Raw genomic sequence first — 13,797 nt, 5'->3', positions numbered from 1 at the left:
CACACACACACACACACACTCCGGCGGGACACCCCCGCACAAAAAAAATCATAATCAAATTACTAAGCAACCCCTGAATGGAATAACACAAAATAGGTATCATTTTAAAGCTTAGAATCTCAGCTTTTTAATGAATGTAGTTATTTGTATCAGCTCCTAACGATCGCTGAGCAGTTCCTCTAAACCGAAGTGTACCGCAAAAATATTACTAATCATATTTTTCAAACCACTGCCTTGATCAACAAAAAATGGATATCATTTGAAAGCTTAGAATCTGAGATTTACAATGCATGTAGCCACTTTGATTAACTCCAAAGTAGTGCCGAGTTATTTGCTGATAAATGACGGGAAAAAAAATCATAATTTACAAAATATGTTTTTTCTTGTGCCATGTATACTGTAATATGTAAAAAACATCATACAGCTCAGATAGTCATGTGTCATATGTCATTTTAAAGGTCTCATCGAGTAGAATACAACAAGTATAATTGTTTGGGGCTTTGGATAAACTGGAGTGAGTTTTTGTACAAGAAGTCAACCCCAGACCCATAAGAAAAGAATATATTGATCTCACCATTTTGCTTGTAACTTCATAAAACACGCTCCGATGGTGAAAAAAACATTATTTAGAGCAGATTCTCCTGATTAAAAAGAGTCCAAAATCATTATAATCAGCCATTTATATCTAAAGATATTCCTCATGAATTTATAACACACATAAAACTGCACAGGCAGCATGTAGCTTAGCAAAAAAATCTAAGGTAGCTGTCATGTGGCGATTTCGCTCGTAACTTCATGAAACATGCATGTATCATAGAAAATGACACGCCATTATTTTCAGAAAATTCTCTCGATTAAAAAAAGCCCAAATTTGCCATAATCGGTCGATCAGATCGTAAGGTTTCGTTCATAATGCTGTAACACATGAAAAAGTATTAGGTCATTTAGCTTAGCAAAAAAAAAGAGGTTGCAGTATTCTAGCGTTTTAGCTGGTAACTTCACGAAACATGCATAGATCTTGAAAAACCGCACAGCATTATTTTCAGAAAATTCTCCCGATTAAAAGGAGCCCAAATTCATCATAATTCGTTCATTTGATCTAAATATATCACTTATAATGTTATCACACACATGAAACCATTAAATTAAGAAAAAATAGGTTACGTTTTCACTCATAACTTCATGAAACATACATAGTTCGTGTAAAATCGCAGGACATTATTTTCAAAAAAATTCTCCTGATTAAAATGAGCCCAAAACATATCATAATCTGTCTTTTAGATCTAAAGATATTGGTCATCGAATTATAACACATACAACTCCAAATGGCATACCATTATTTACAGCAGATTCTCACGATTGAAATGAGTCCAAAATCAAAACCAAAACCAAACAATCCATTGCTTCTTTCGTGTGTAAATAAGAAAAATAATATTAATCATAATTTTCAAAATATCTGCGTTGATCAACACAAAATAGGTGTCATTTGAACGCTGGGAGCCTGACCTTTACAATGCATGTAGCCACTTTGATCAACTCCTAAATAGTGTTGAGTTATTTGCGGATAAATAGAAAAGAAAAAATGCTTTCATAATTTATTTAAAAAAAAATGTTCCATGTACTCTAATAACACCATACAGCTCAGATAGTTATGTGTCATATGTCATTTGAAAGGTCTCAGCAGAATAAAACAAGTATAATTGTTTGAGGCTTTGACTAAACTTGAGTGAGTTTTTCTAAGAGAAACCCCCAGACCCATATGAAAATAATACATGGATGCGGCTTTTATGTCACTTTAATGCTTGCAACTTCATAAAACATGCTCAGATCGTGACAAAATACACAACGTTATTTAGAACACATTCTCCTGATTAAAAAGAGCCCAAAATATAATCTGTCTTTTATATCTAACGATATTCCTCATTAATTTATAACATACATAAAACTGCACAGGCAGCATGTATCTTAGCAAAAAAATCTAAGGTAGCTTTCATGTGGCGTTTTCACTCGTAACTTCATGAAACATGCATATATCATGGAAAATAGAACGTCATTATTTGCAGAAAATTCTCCCGATTAAAAAGATTTCCCAAATTTACCGTAATCTGTTGATCTGAAGATATTCCTTTAGAGCTGTAACACATAAAACTAGACAGGCGCAAGTGAGGCACAGCAAAAAAAACAACTGTAGGGGAGAGCGGGGACAGTTACAACACTTTTTGTATTTCCTTCAGTTTCTCAGAGACTGTTTTTAGTGGAAAGCCAAAATTGTAATACATTAATCCCACATTTGTCAGAGACCCACCTACATTTCTCTAACATGCGTACATGTGATAATATATGTACAATTTATACTTAAACAGACAAATTCAAATGCTGCAACTGAAACCATAACAGGGGACGGTTGCAACATTCATTAAAATGTAATAAAATTAATTTGTTAAAGAAAAAAAAAATTTTTTAAATTGGCCGTATAAAGACAAAGACTAGTAAAAGGAAAAGTAACAACCACATTTTGGTTAATCATATGGCCTACAAAAAAATTGAACTACAAAAGACACTGAAAGTTTACTGAAATACTCGTGTGAACTCCTCTGAACTGTGTGTGTGTGTGTGTGAACAGTTAAATTGACTTTATAAAGACTAAATTGAAAAAACATTTCATAGTACATAGTAATGAATAACAAAATGTTTTGATGAATTATTACAATAAATTTGAAATACAAAAAAAAAATCAAAATCAAATTTACTATGGTGAACTTCTCTGAACTGTGTGTGTGTGTGTGTGTGTGTGTGTGTGTGTATTTGTGTGTGTCTGTGAGGTAGTGCATGAGTGTGTGACAGAGAGAGGGTAAGAGAGAAAGAAATTAGTCCACATCAGACTTGCAGTTGTGGCAAGTATAAATGGCTCCCCATCAGTGCAGGCCTGGTGAGCCCACGCCTTGCATTGCCAGCACTGCACCCAAACCTCTCTTGGTTTCGAGTAACTCTCCAATCAAACAATGCAGAAATCCTCTTCTTTGTCAGAGTCAGTGTCATTGTCTATGTTTGATGTATTTTTGTTTCTTTGTTTTTTCTCTCATGCTTTGGTTTTATTTTCATTAAACTTTCTCATTTCACTTTCTGGAGCTTCTTTTCCAATTCCAGTGCCTCTTTCTCTGGGGTGTCTGTAAGAATTGCAGTCTTCTGCTTTCTCTTCCCACTCGAGATTTTTCTTGGTCCTTTTTTAGGGTGAGGTCATGGAGTTTTTAGGGTGAGGTCATGGAGTCTCAGGTGAGAAATCTACACGGGAATGTGTCACTTGTGCAGTTACAGCAGGTGTGGGCAGCACAGGTGGTAGTGGTTGAGCTACAACAGGTGGAGACAGGAGAGGCGCAGACAGCATAGGTGGCACTGGTGGATCTGCAGGAGGTGCAGGCGGAACTGGTGGAGCTGCAGTAGATGGAGGAGGACGGTCTGTCACCAAAGATGTTACAAAGTAAACATCTTGGAAGACCTCCGGATTAAATGGCCAAATGCCAGTGCTCCTAAAACCTGACTGCACATTTGCTGGCGTTGCTGCCAAAGGGAGGGCCAACCTAACAATGCCAGGAATGTCATAAACTGACATTGTCAGGCCTGGGTGGTTCTTCATCCATGAGTCACAGAATAAGTTCACAGCCCGTTTTAGAGGACCGTAAACCGTGCGATCCAGTGGCTGTAATTTGTGAGAGCAGTGAGGTGGAAAGGAAAGCAAGACAATTCCATTGTCTCTGCAGAAATGTATTCCTCAGAGACAGATGGGATGAGTGGTTGTCCAGTATAAGCAGGACTTTAGCATCCACTGAGGACTTAGTGAGGTGTTGGAAGTGTTTCAAGAACATGATAAAGTCCTAATCCAGCTTCCATCCAGATGCATTCGCTGTTCCAATGCATCTGGGTGGGCCATCACGAATAAAATGTTCTTTGAAATAGACACGAGGGAATACAAAGTGGGGTGGGATCATATTCCCCAGTGCATTGACTGCACAAGCAATGGTCACAAGTGTCCCTCTCTCTGCTGATGTGGATGACCCAAACTGTCTACCACCATGCCTGGCAACAATATTTTCTGGGTTTTGGACAGTTGTAACCCCTGTTTCATCCATTTTCCACACGTCTTTTGCATGAAATTTGTGCTTATCTAGCGCCTTCCCAAGATTGTCGAAAAACTGGGAAACATTATGTCTATTAAAACTTGTGGCTCTGGGTAAACTGGTAGGTTGTGGGCACCGAATGGAAAGACAAGGCTGCCTCTTCATAAAAGCCATGAACCAGTCACGGCTGGCTGGCATACTGCTCAGGTAAGCGGAGATTCCAGAGCTGGCTGGCAGAGACTGCGGACCACTCGAGCTGCCAGATCTCTGTAATACAAGTTCTGAAGCACAGGTGAACAGAGGGTAAAAAAATAATGCTTGCACTCATCCACAGAACACTAGCAAAGACATAACAATCTACTCACGATGAAGGACAGAAAAGCAGAGATATATAATGGAGCGGGGGAATAAGCGACTGGTGGGGGAGAGTCAGCTTGTGATCTGTGTGCTCCCACTGTGAGATTAGCACTGATTGCCCAGACCATAAGCTGCCGGAAATGACAGGACAACACATACAGCAAGAGGAGCCGAGAAGGCACCCCGAACCATGATAGTTTTCATTCCAGGTATCAGGATAATTACAGTGGTGATGCACAGCCAGCTGGAAGGCAAATCGACTAACCTGAAAAATTTAAGAAAATTAAAACAAACAGTGATTAGGGTTTAATATATTCTTCTCTAATATATAATTTCTTTTTACTTCACTCTGTCTTATTTTCCCAACTACTTTTCCTTCCTCTGCTTTACTCTGATAGACAACCTCTTTCAACACTTTCTTGTTTACATACACTTTTTTTATACCTTTCTCTTGCTTACCTCTTTGGTGCTTAGACCATAGAATAGATGAGCTGTGGTTTTTAGGTATTCTGCAAGGCTCTTTTCTTGCTGTTCAGAAAAGACCCTCCTGGGAGTCCAGTAGCCTGCCTTTGCCTCCTCTCCTGGGCCTAGCTTCTCTCTCTTTTTAATAAATCGATAGAGGGTTGTGTGGCAAATGGCAAAGTCCTTTGACACAGACCTCACTGTCCTGCCTTCATCCTTCACTATGCTCGCTGCTAACGTCAGAACAGATAGAGGGACACCCCTATCTGTTGTGGGTTTCCTCTCTCGTGCCACACTGAAAACAAAGATAAAATGTAGGCTACTGTAGCCGGGTCTCCATCCAAAGATGTGAATTTAACTTGGAATATCGCATAAAACATTTGCGAACAAGCACTCTGTTTCCATCCAACGAGTCAGAGAGAACAAAATCGTCACTTCCTGATAAACTGGCACTAAATATCACTAAGAAAAGTAAGAGAAGCCACTGAATATAATAATTCTTTGTTCCTTTGAGTGAGCAGACGAAACACAATAAATGCGGTCTTGCTTTCGGAGGTGAATGTCAGCTGTTTGGGAATGCAGTCATGGTAGACCGTTCTGGGAGGCAGTTATACAGAAATACTTTGACGACAGACTTTGCTCGGGCACTTCAGAATGACCATGACAACATTTCAGTTGGTCCGCTGGTTAGTCAGGTTCAAATCGGTCCGCTGCTTATTCAGGTTATGCTGTCTCATAGCACAAAGTCACATGACTTTTTTGAACGCTCATGCGGGATTTATTCGCAAAATGCATTTCCATCTCCCATTATTTGCATTAACCCTTTTTCGCACAAGTCAAAAACCATCTCAAGCGAGTGTTAAAACTTTTTTGAGAATTAAGGGATTTCTTTTTGAAATTTGGCATTTCCATCACTCGTTTCTCATGCGATACTTCAAAATGCGCATTAAAACAGGGTGATGGAAACATAGCTATTGTGGCCTAGTCTGAGAGTATTTACTTAAAAAGGGGGAATATGACCAATCTGGGTTTGTGGATCTTTCAAGTGTCTGATGTGGTAGCCCTCATTGGGACATGGAATGAGGGTCAGTTGGCGACTTCGAGTGGTTCCTGCAATTTTGAGCAATTCGAAGCCACCACCTTGTCTGAGTTTTAGAAACTCAGCAAAAAGGAATTATTTGAATTCATGTGGGCTTGACTGTCTTCTTGAAACAGATAGAAAGACAAAAGAGATAACAATATAACATTTTCAACAATGAAAATTAGTGTTACTAAATCTGTATTCAAGGTAATCGTGACGCCTTACACACCTTTAAATGTAAGACGTTTCTCCCCTAACCCAGCAGCAGCAAGTCTCTGTTTAGCACAACGATTAGGGACTAAATCCACTGTCTTATCATCAAGACAGCAGAACACATGAGTGTAAGAACTAAAGCCTGGCTCACACTACAGGATTTAAAAAATCCTAACCGATTATGAAATCTGGCAGCAGCACACACATAAGGAGAATCTTCGCAGATTATCTTCCCTCAAATCTTAAACATGCACACACTACAAGATTTTTAAATCGCGGCGCATCACACACTACAAGATATTATTAAGATTATCATGCCAGAGGGAGCGCCACACGTGATCTAGAGGAGACGCGGAAAAGCAGATGTAAACAAAATGGATACTGTAGCGCGACAACTTGCTGTATCAATACTGATTGTTTGTAGCGAGAAAAAAATAAAGCGGAAGAGCAAACGATTGTGGATGAGAAAATGGTTGGGGAGACGTGGTCAACATGGATTGCCAGTTCTTCAGCGAGAATTGGAGGTAAGAATTAACGTTACCAGTATTACTATCTGTTAATGGTGGTGTGCTAGAATTTTTACCGTTTATATATAGCATTAATGGCTGGCTAGTTCAAAAGCGACATTGTCACCTGTTGCAGTGTAGATCTGTGCTGTAAAATGAGAATGAAATGTCTATTATAAAGAAAAGTGTCTACATATTCTAATATAGAGACAGGATATGTGATTGTTAAGCAACAGGACTGATTAGGAGTGTGTATACCATGTAGCTGTAAAAGTGGTGACCAGTAAATATTCACTGAAAGTACCGTTAAAACCCTCTCTCTCTCTCACACACACACACACACACACACACACACAATCATCTCTCTCTTTCACACCATCTATCTATCTGTCTATATCTGCATTATACTTATGATTATTAGTATTGTTATTATTACTAGAGAGACTCAAAATGGCTATGTAAAGGGTATGTTTATAAATAAATATGGCTAACCCAAGGGTAAGCTTATTTAAAATGTGATTTTTGCTTTCATGTATAACGTTAGTTGGAGGACAGGTCAGGTTTCTTGTACTTGAGACTGTTTTTAGTGGAAAGCCAAAATTTTAATACTTTAATCCCACATTTGTCAGAGACCCACCGGATGACCTCAGATGAGTTTGCAACCCTGCTAGGGAGAGTAGAGCCACTGATCACCCGACAGGACACCAAGATGAGGCGGGCAATTACGGCCAGGGAGAGGCTCTCCTTGACCCTCAGATTCTTGGCAACAGGTTTGTATATATAACAAATGTACAGGGTTGTCTCTTATGTTTTTCATTTTACAGTAATGTCAACTTTCTTCTGCTGAAGGCGAAACCTACAAATCACTGAGTTTTCAGTACAGAATTGGCGCTACTACTGTATCTGATATAGTGAAACACACATGTGAAGCCCTACATCATGTCTTGAAAGATGATTATCTAAAGGTTAGAAATCCTTAATATTTTATCATTAGTATCACAACAGCAAAAATTCTGACATTCAGTATGTACAAATATGAAGATAAGCAGCATAGTTCATAATGACAAACTAAATTTATAAGTATGCTTGACTGGGGACAATTGATTGTACAATGAAATGGGTGGGCTAAGTAGGGTTATAAAAACGTGTGTGTGGTGGGGGGAGGGGGGACTTTAATTCATTTAGAAATTCAGTACAGGTTGAGATTTAATAGTTGCTTTTATATTTGCAGACACCAAAATCAGAGGAGGAATGGCAAGCAATTGCCAAGAACTTTGTGGAGAAATGGCAGTTTCCACATTGTCTGGGTGCCCTTGATGGCAAACATATCTATATCCAGCCCACAGTGGGAGTATGTGGCACAATTATAAAGGCAGATTTTCAGTCCTCATGATGGCAGCTGTAGATGCCAATTATAAATTCATTTACATTAGTGTTGGCACTCAGGGCAGGGTCTCAGATGCTGGGCTTTTTGCCCATTCTGATCTGAAGAAAGCACTGGACCAGGGTCTCCTGAATGTTCCTCCTCCAGAAAAGCTTCCCGGTTCTGATATTGTGCTACCCTATATGTTTGTGGGGGATGAGGCGTATCCTCTGAGAACAGACCTTATGAAACCTTACCCCTTCAGGCAGCTGGACCACAACCAGAGGGGTCTACAACTACCGGCTCTCACGGGCACGCAGAGTTGTAGAAAATGCATTTGGCATTCTCGCCAATAGGTTTAGAGTGTTCCACTCCACAGTCCTGCTTCACCCAGACAGTGTCACCAAGATCACCCTAGCGTCAGCATTCCTCCACAACTTCCTCTGTGATCACCGTTCAGAGGCCTACATGACACCAGCACTGGCAGACTGGGAGGATGTAGACCACAGAGTCAACGAGGAAGCATGGAGGAGAGATGGTCTGGGGGCCATGCAATGTGTGCCAGCTGAAAGGTCACGGAACCCTACTCTTGCTGCTAAGCAGCAACGTGACCTCCTAAAAGACTACTCTGTGTCACCTGCTGGCCAGGTGCCATGGCAAGAAAAATACATTTAGACAATGGACAAAAAGAAGTGTTTGCTAGTTGTAGTTTAGTGATGTATGTAATTTACATAGTTATCATATTACATTATTTATATTTATTTTTCTTTGTTAATTGATTTGTTGGTTGTGATCTAAAATATTGTACTATTTGATTGTGCTGTACTGTATTTTGATGATATTTTACATTTTTTTAAACTATTATAACAAGTTTTTTTTAATAAAGACAGCATTCATGATCACATTTCAGTTGTTTATTCAAGTATTTCCAAAATAAAGGATTAAAGTGCCAACTGAATATTTGAAAACATTCATTCATTCAAAACTTTCATTTTGAACAACACATACAACAGTTTTAACAGCAACTTAAATTGACATTGCCATATATATACATTACAAGAGTAAAGTAACCAATTAACAAATTAGAAATAAATAACGTGTATGTGAAAATGCGTGCATGTGTATAACGTACAGCATTTTTATATGCAACTACTCTTCCAATTCTAGCATCTGAGGCTGAACGGGGCCCTGAGGGGGCATGTGCTGATGGTAGTGTTGAGGTGTCTGTGTGTATAGAGCGGTTGATGTGGACATTTGTGTAGGTGTGAGAGGGGAATATATGGGTGGTGGCATGTGTGAGGATGATGAGGAACTAGATTGGTCAGCCTCCTGGGCCTCAAACAAAGCATTCATTATTTTTCTTTTTACCCTGGTCTGTAGGCTTGTATTCTTTATTAACCTGAGCTCCACGGCAACCTGGTTTCCAAAAGAGCTGCAGGCATCTGGGGAGGCCAGAACTGAAGCAGACATCTGTTGTAACAGCTTCAGTTTTCGTTGCTCAACAGTGTCTGTGTCAGCTTTTCGGCGTTTTAAAGCAGGCCTGGGAGTGGGAAAAAGGGAGGTGTGGTCTTGACCCTCTTGCTGGGTAGAGGTATGTGGTCCTATGGTTGAGATAAAAGATTAAATTATAATAACATTATTAGAATAACTTCAATCAAAGTATGTTCTTGCATACAGCCAAAGTATTTGCAAACTTTTAATTATAATTAATTTTTATCATTGTGCTTGATTCTTAATACTATGTCGTCACTTGCATGATCTACAACTGTTTTTTTTTTTTTTTTTTTTTTTTATATATAACTGCCTTGTTTGTTAAACTGCTCATTGTTCTTCAGAAAAATCCATCAGGTCTTGCACATTCCCTGATACTCAAGAAAGCACCACAATGCAAGTAATGACACACAGCATTAAGAATCAATTATGTAAACTTTTGAAGGTTTTCAAAACAAATGTGAATCACATGAATTGCTCCTGACCTGCTTTGCAAGTAGTCTTCCATTGTTCTGACAATGGCCATGTTCACGTGTGATGTGTGTGTAGTTTGTGGATGTTTTATATTGATGAATTGCTACCTTATCCGAAAATCATCTATTTAACTTATTTAAAAAAAAAATGGTTTTTTTCTAAACCCATCCTGTGCAGTACTAACAGACTAGAATTATTATGATCAAACACGGTAAGTATGTAATAATATGAGAACTGAAACAGATTTGGCTGCTGAGAAAATTGGAGCTCTTCAAGAAGCATGTTGCCCAACACCCCAGTGAGTGATGTATGAGTGACATGTATAAACACAAATCCTAATAATGAATGATAGAAGAACTAGACTATTTAAAATGCATGACAAGTCATTGTCTCTAGATTTGTACATCTACATTTATGATTTTACCTAGTGCCTCAGATGTATCTGCAATGTCTTCATCACTGGTGGTGTCATCAATGTCCTGTCCTTCACTCAGTAAGTCTTTCACAGATTGATCAAGCTAACAAAATAATTTTATGTCAGTGAGGTTTACAAACATTTATCCATCCATCTATCAGCAAAGTACTGCCAAAACAATTGTATAACAATTTCACTGTATTGTCCCAATAATTATCCACCTTTTTCCAAATGTGCCTATTGCATTTTAAATTATGGGTTGCACTTCAGGTTTGGGAAACTTCCATTCAAAAGAGTTCACTGTGTTCTCTTCCTCCAGATTATTTTCTTATTATTGCTGTGGAAAGACTGAATATTTGCTCTGCATTTCACCCATCCAAGTGCACACGCTGCAGCACCCAGGGAGCAGTTGGGGGTTCGATGCCTCGCTCAAGGGTCTCACCCAAGTCGTGGTATTGAAGGTGGAAGAGAATATTGAAGTGGCACAAGTCCGACTCTAACCATTAGGCCACAACTGCCCCAAATTTCAGCAATTTTAGGTCTGCTGAAAGTAATTAGTTAAATCTAATAATTTTTCTTTTTAATATTTGATGGTTGAACTGTGAGGAGAATAATGCTACCTTATTGTACCCCATTTTTAAAACACATCACTGATTATTTACAGTTTAACACAAGTTACTCCCATAATTCATGCAAAACATCATGGGTGTAGGAAAAAGGTGAATACATGATGAAGACTACTACAGTACTTATAAAAGACACAATATCACAAGTCATGCCTGTCCATAATATTGCATGCTAACACTGGTCTCAGAGGGGCGTTGGGCAACATGTTTCTTAAGAAACTCCAAGCTGCTTAAAAGCCATCTCTGTTTCTGTGTTAAACCTTTCTCTCCACTGCTGCTAGGTTTGGGTTTAAGAAGTTTTGTGAACCGAGTCCTTAAGGTTGTTGCTCTCATCTTAACGTCTTCCACTGAAAATATACAATACACATACATTGACACTCAGAGTCTCCTCTCTACATTCAGCTGAATTAATATTATTAAAATATAAATGGGCTACATACAGTGGTTCTCAAAGTATGGTAGGAGTACCACTGGTGGTACTCAGGCTCCCTCTAGTGGACTACAGTACTTATAAAAGACACAATATCACAAGTCATGCCTGTCCATAATATTGCATGCTAACACTGGTCTCAGAGGGGCGTTGGGCAACATGTTTCTTAAGAAACTCCAAGCTGCTTAAAAGCCATCTCTGTTTCTGTGTTAAACCTTTCTCTCCACTGCTGCTAGGTTTGGGTTTAAGAAGTTTTGTGAACCGAGTCCTTAAGGTTGTTGCTCTCATCTTAACGTCTTCCACTGAAAATATACAATACACATACATTGACACTCAGAGTCTCCTCTCTACATTCAGCTGAATTAATATTATTAAAATATAAATGGGCTGGCTACATACAGTGGTTCTCAAAGTGTGGTAGGAGTACCACTGGTGGTACTCAGGCTCCCTCTAGTGGTATGCAGAGGAATCACTAAATTAAATATAAGTTGATGTTAAAACACAATATATTTTAATTAAATCTTTTTTTGAGTACTTTTTTTTTCTTTTTACATTTAAGTACAGTACAGTTTTTTTGGTATTTTTAGTTACAACACATTTTAATTGAATCATTATTTAAGTTTTTTTTTTTACCTGTTTGTAAGCACTGTGCAGTGTTAATGTTCAAACTGTGTATTTACAATGTTAAAGTGGCTAAAACAATAAATATTCTAATTAGGAATAAAACTGCCTGTTTTTTTAACTGTGCAGAGCTGTAGCTGAATAGTTAGGCCTACTACTGTATTTTAATGTTGGTCATTATGGTGGTACTTGGAGAGCCAAATATTTTCTGAGGTGGTACTTGGTATAAAAAGTTTGAGAACCACTGGACTATAATAAACTTTTAATGTCCCTTGAAATATTTTTTCTCAAAATGTACAAATAATTATAGAGCTCATAAAGACGTAGTTTATGTTTTGTTGAGAGTGGACTGTAACTTATGTGTGTGTGTAAAAGAAAGATTGAGGATATTGTCTTTGTGTGAGTGTGTGTGAGAGAGAGGGGATTGTGTTTGTGTGAGTGTTTGAGAAGTTGTGGAGGGTTGTGGACGTTTGATACTGATACATTGCTACCTTATCTTTTGACAGACATGTAGCAGATGGTCACTGATGCTTCAACAGTTTGTTTACATTTGCTAGCCTGTCAGCGCTAGCAGCTTTCAATACTCACCTGGTACGTTTAAAAGTGACGCGATTTCTCCCCAGCTCTTCTCCTTATCGCTACGGTTGTGGTACAGCTTTGATGACACATTAAATAGGCAGTCATGTTGTTGCCACATCTCAACAAGTTGCTCCTCCATCTCCGAAGTCCAACGGGTACGTACAACAGGTTTCGCGGTCGCCATTTCAAAATGTTCGTCACTTCCGTCTCCTCGTAGACTTGTTTCGTATTGGCTATTGTGAAAGTACTGACGTAATCAAAGCCGTCATCATCCCGATTTAAATTCTAAAGTGCATTGGCTATTGTGAGAGTACTGACGTAATCATATAGCCGTCATCATCCCGATTTAAATCCTAAATATCAAACATGTTTGATATGATCGGGGCAGCCCCGATTTGTGTGCGAGCAGATCGGGAGGTGCAAGATTCGATCGGTGAATGCCTCACATTACCAGATAATCCTCGCCGAACATCGGGACCGATCGAGGTGCTCGACATGATTTTTGCTCCGATTCTCAGGAGGGGAACTTAGTACAAGAAAAAAAATCTACACCAGTAATTGTGTATGTTAGTTAACATATCAGATTCCCACAGTTCTTTGCTTTAATAGTTTTATATTTAATGTGCATGTGCTACAGTTATAGTAAGTGATGCACCAAAATGAAAATTCTGGGCAGAAACAGAAACAAAAATTACTTTTTTTTTTTCAATTTGATTGTATTAAAGTGCCCCTACTATGCCTTTTTGAATATTACCTTTCATGCAGTTTGTCATGTAGCTGTATGTGAACATAAACTATTTACAAAGTTGTGAAGCCGACAGTGCATGATAAATAAAGTTGTCTATCAAAAAAAAGAGTCGGCTCGTAATCGCCTAAACGAGTCGTCAGGAATTTGAATCTTATTCTGTTACGGCTCTACGTCAAGAAGTAACACATTTGCATAATGTCTGCCAAGTTCTACGTCGCCAACTTGCCCGCCCACAAACAGTAAAATTTCCATGTGGTTAAAGGGGTCATATACGGTGGCCGATAAGTGCAAAGCAAATCACAATTCTGAAAACAAA

At 38.7% G+C, this 13,797-nt stretch overlaps 1 protein-coding gene across 2 annotated transcripts; it reads right to left on the bottom strand.

The window, feature by feature from the left end:
• Nucleotides 1–9,217: 9,217 nt before the first annotated feature.
• Nucleotides 9,218–12,924, bottom strand: LOC107698613 (uncharacterized). Of its 2 annotated transcripts, XM_016499665.1 has the most exons (3): nt 11,281–11,437; nt 10,487–10,580; nt 9,218–9,698 (listed from the first exon to the last, which is right to left on the bottom strand). In XM_016499665.1, the coding sequence occupies exons 1-3, from the start codon at nt 11,434–11,436 to the stop codon at nt 9,247–9,249; spliced, it is 702 nt and encodes a 233-aa protein (XP_016355151.1). In that variant the 5' UTR covers nt 11,437; the 3' UTR covers nt 9,218–9,246. The 2 variants fall into 2 exon arrangements, with proteins under 2 accessions (XP_016355151.1, XP_016355152.1); XM_016499666.1 differs by lacking the exons at nt 10,487–10,580; nt 11,281–11,437 and adding an exon at nt 12,743–12,924.
• Nucleotides 12,925–13,797: the final 873 nt, after the last annotated feature.

This window comes from Sinocyclocheilus anshuiensis, unplaced genomic scaffold (assembly GCF_001515605.1).
Source record: "Sinocyclocheilus anshuiensis isolate Anshui unplaced genomic scaffold, SAMN03320099.WGS_v1.1 scaffold254, whole genome shotgun sequence".
Lineage (NCBI taxonomy): Eukaryota > Metazoa > Chordata > Actinopteri > Cypriniformes > Cyprinidae > Sinocyclocheilus > Sinocyclocheilus anshuiensis.
This window is presented reverse-complemented; position numbering and strand designations above follow the sequence as displayed.

Coding starts and splice junctions, on each gene's coding strand:
- LOC107698613 (XM_016499665.1), bottom strand. CDS start 11,436: ATGAGAGCAACAACCTTAAGGACTCGGTTCACAAAACTTCTTAAACCC. Junction 10,581..11,280: donor AACGCCCCTCTGAGACCAGT/GTTAGCATGCAA, acceptor TTATTTTGTTAG/CTTGATCAATCTGTGAAAGA. Junction 9,699..10,486: donor AGATACATCTGAGGCACTAG/GTAAAATCATAA, acceptor TCTCAACCATAG/GACCACATACCTCTACCCAG.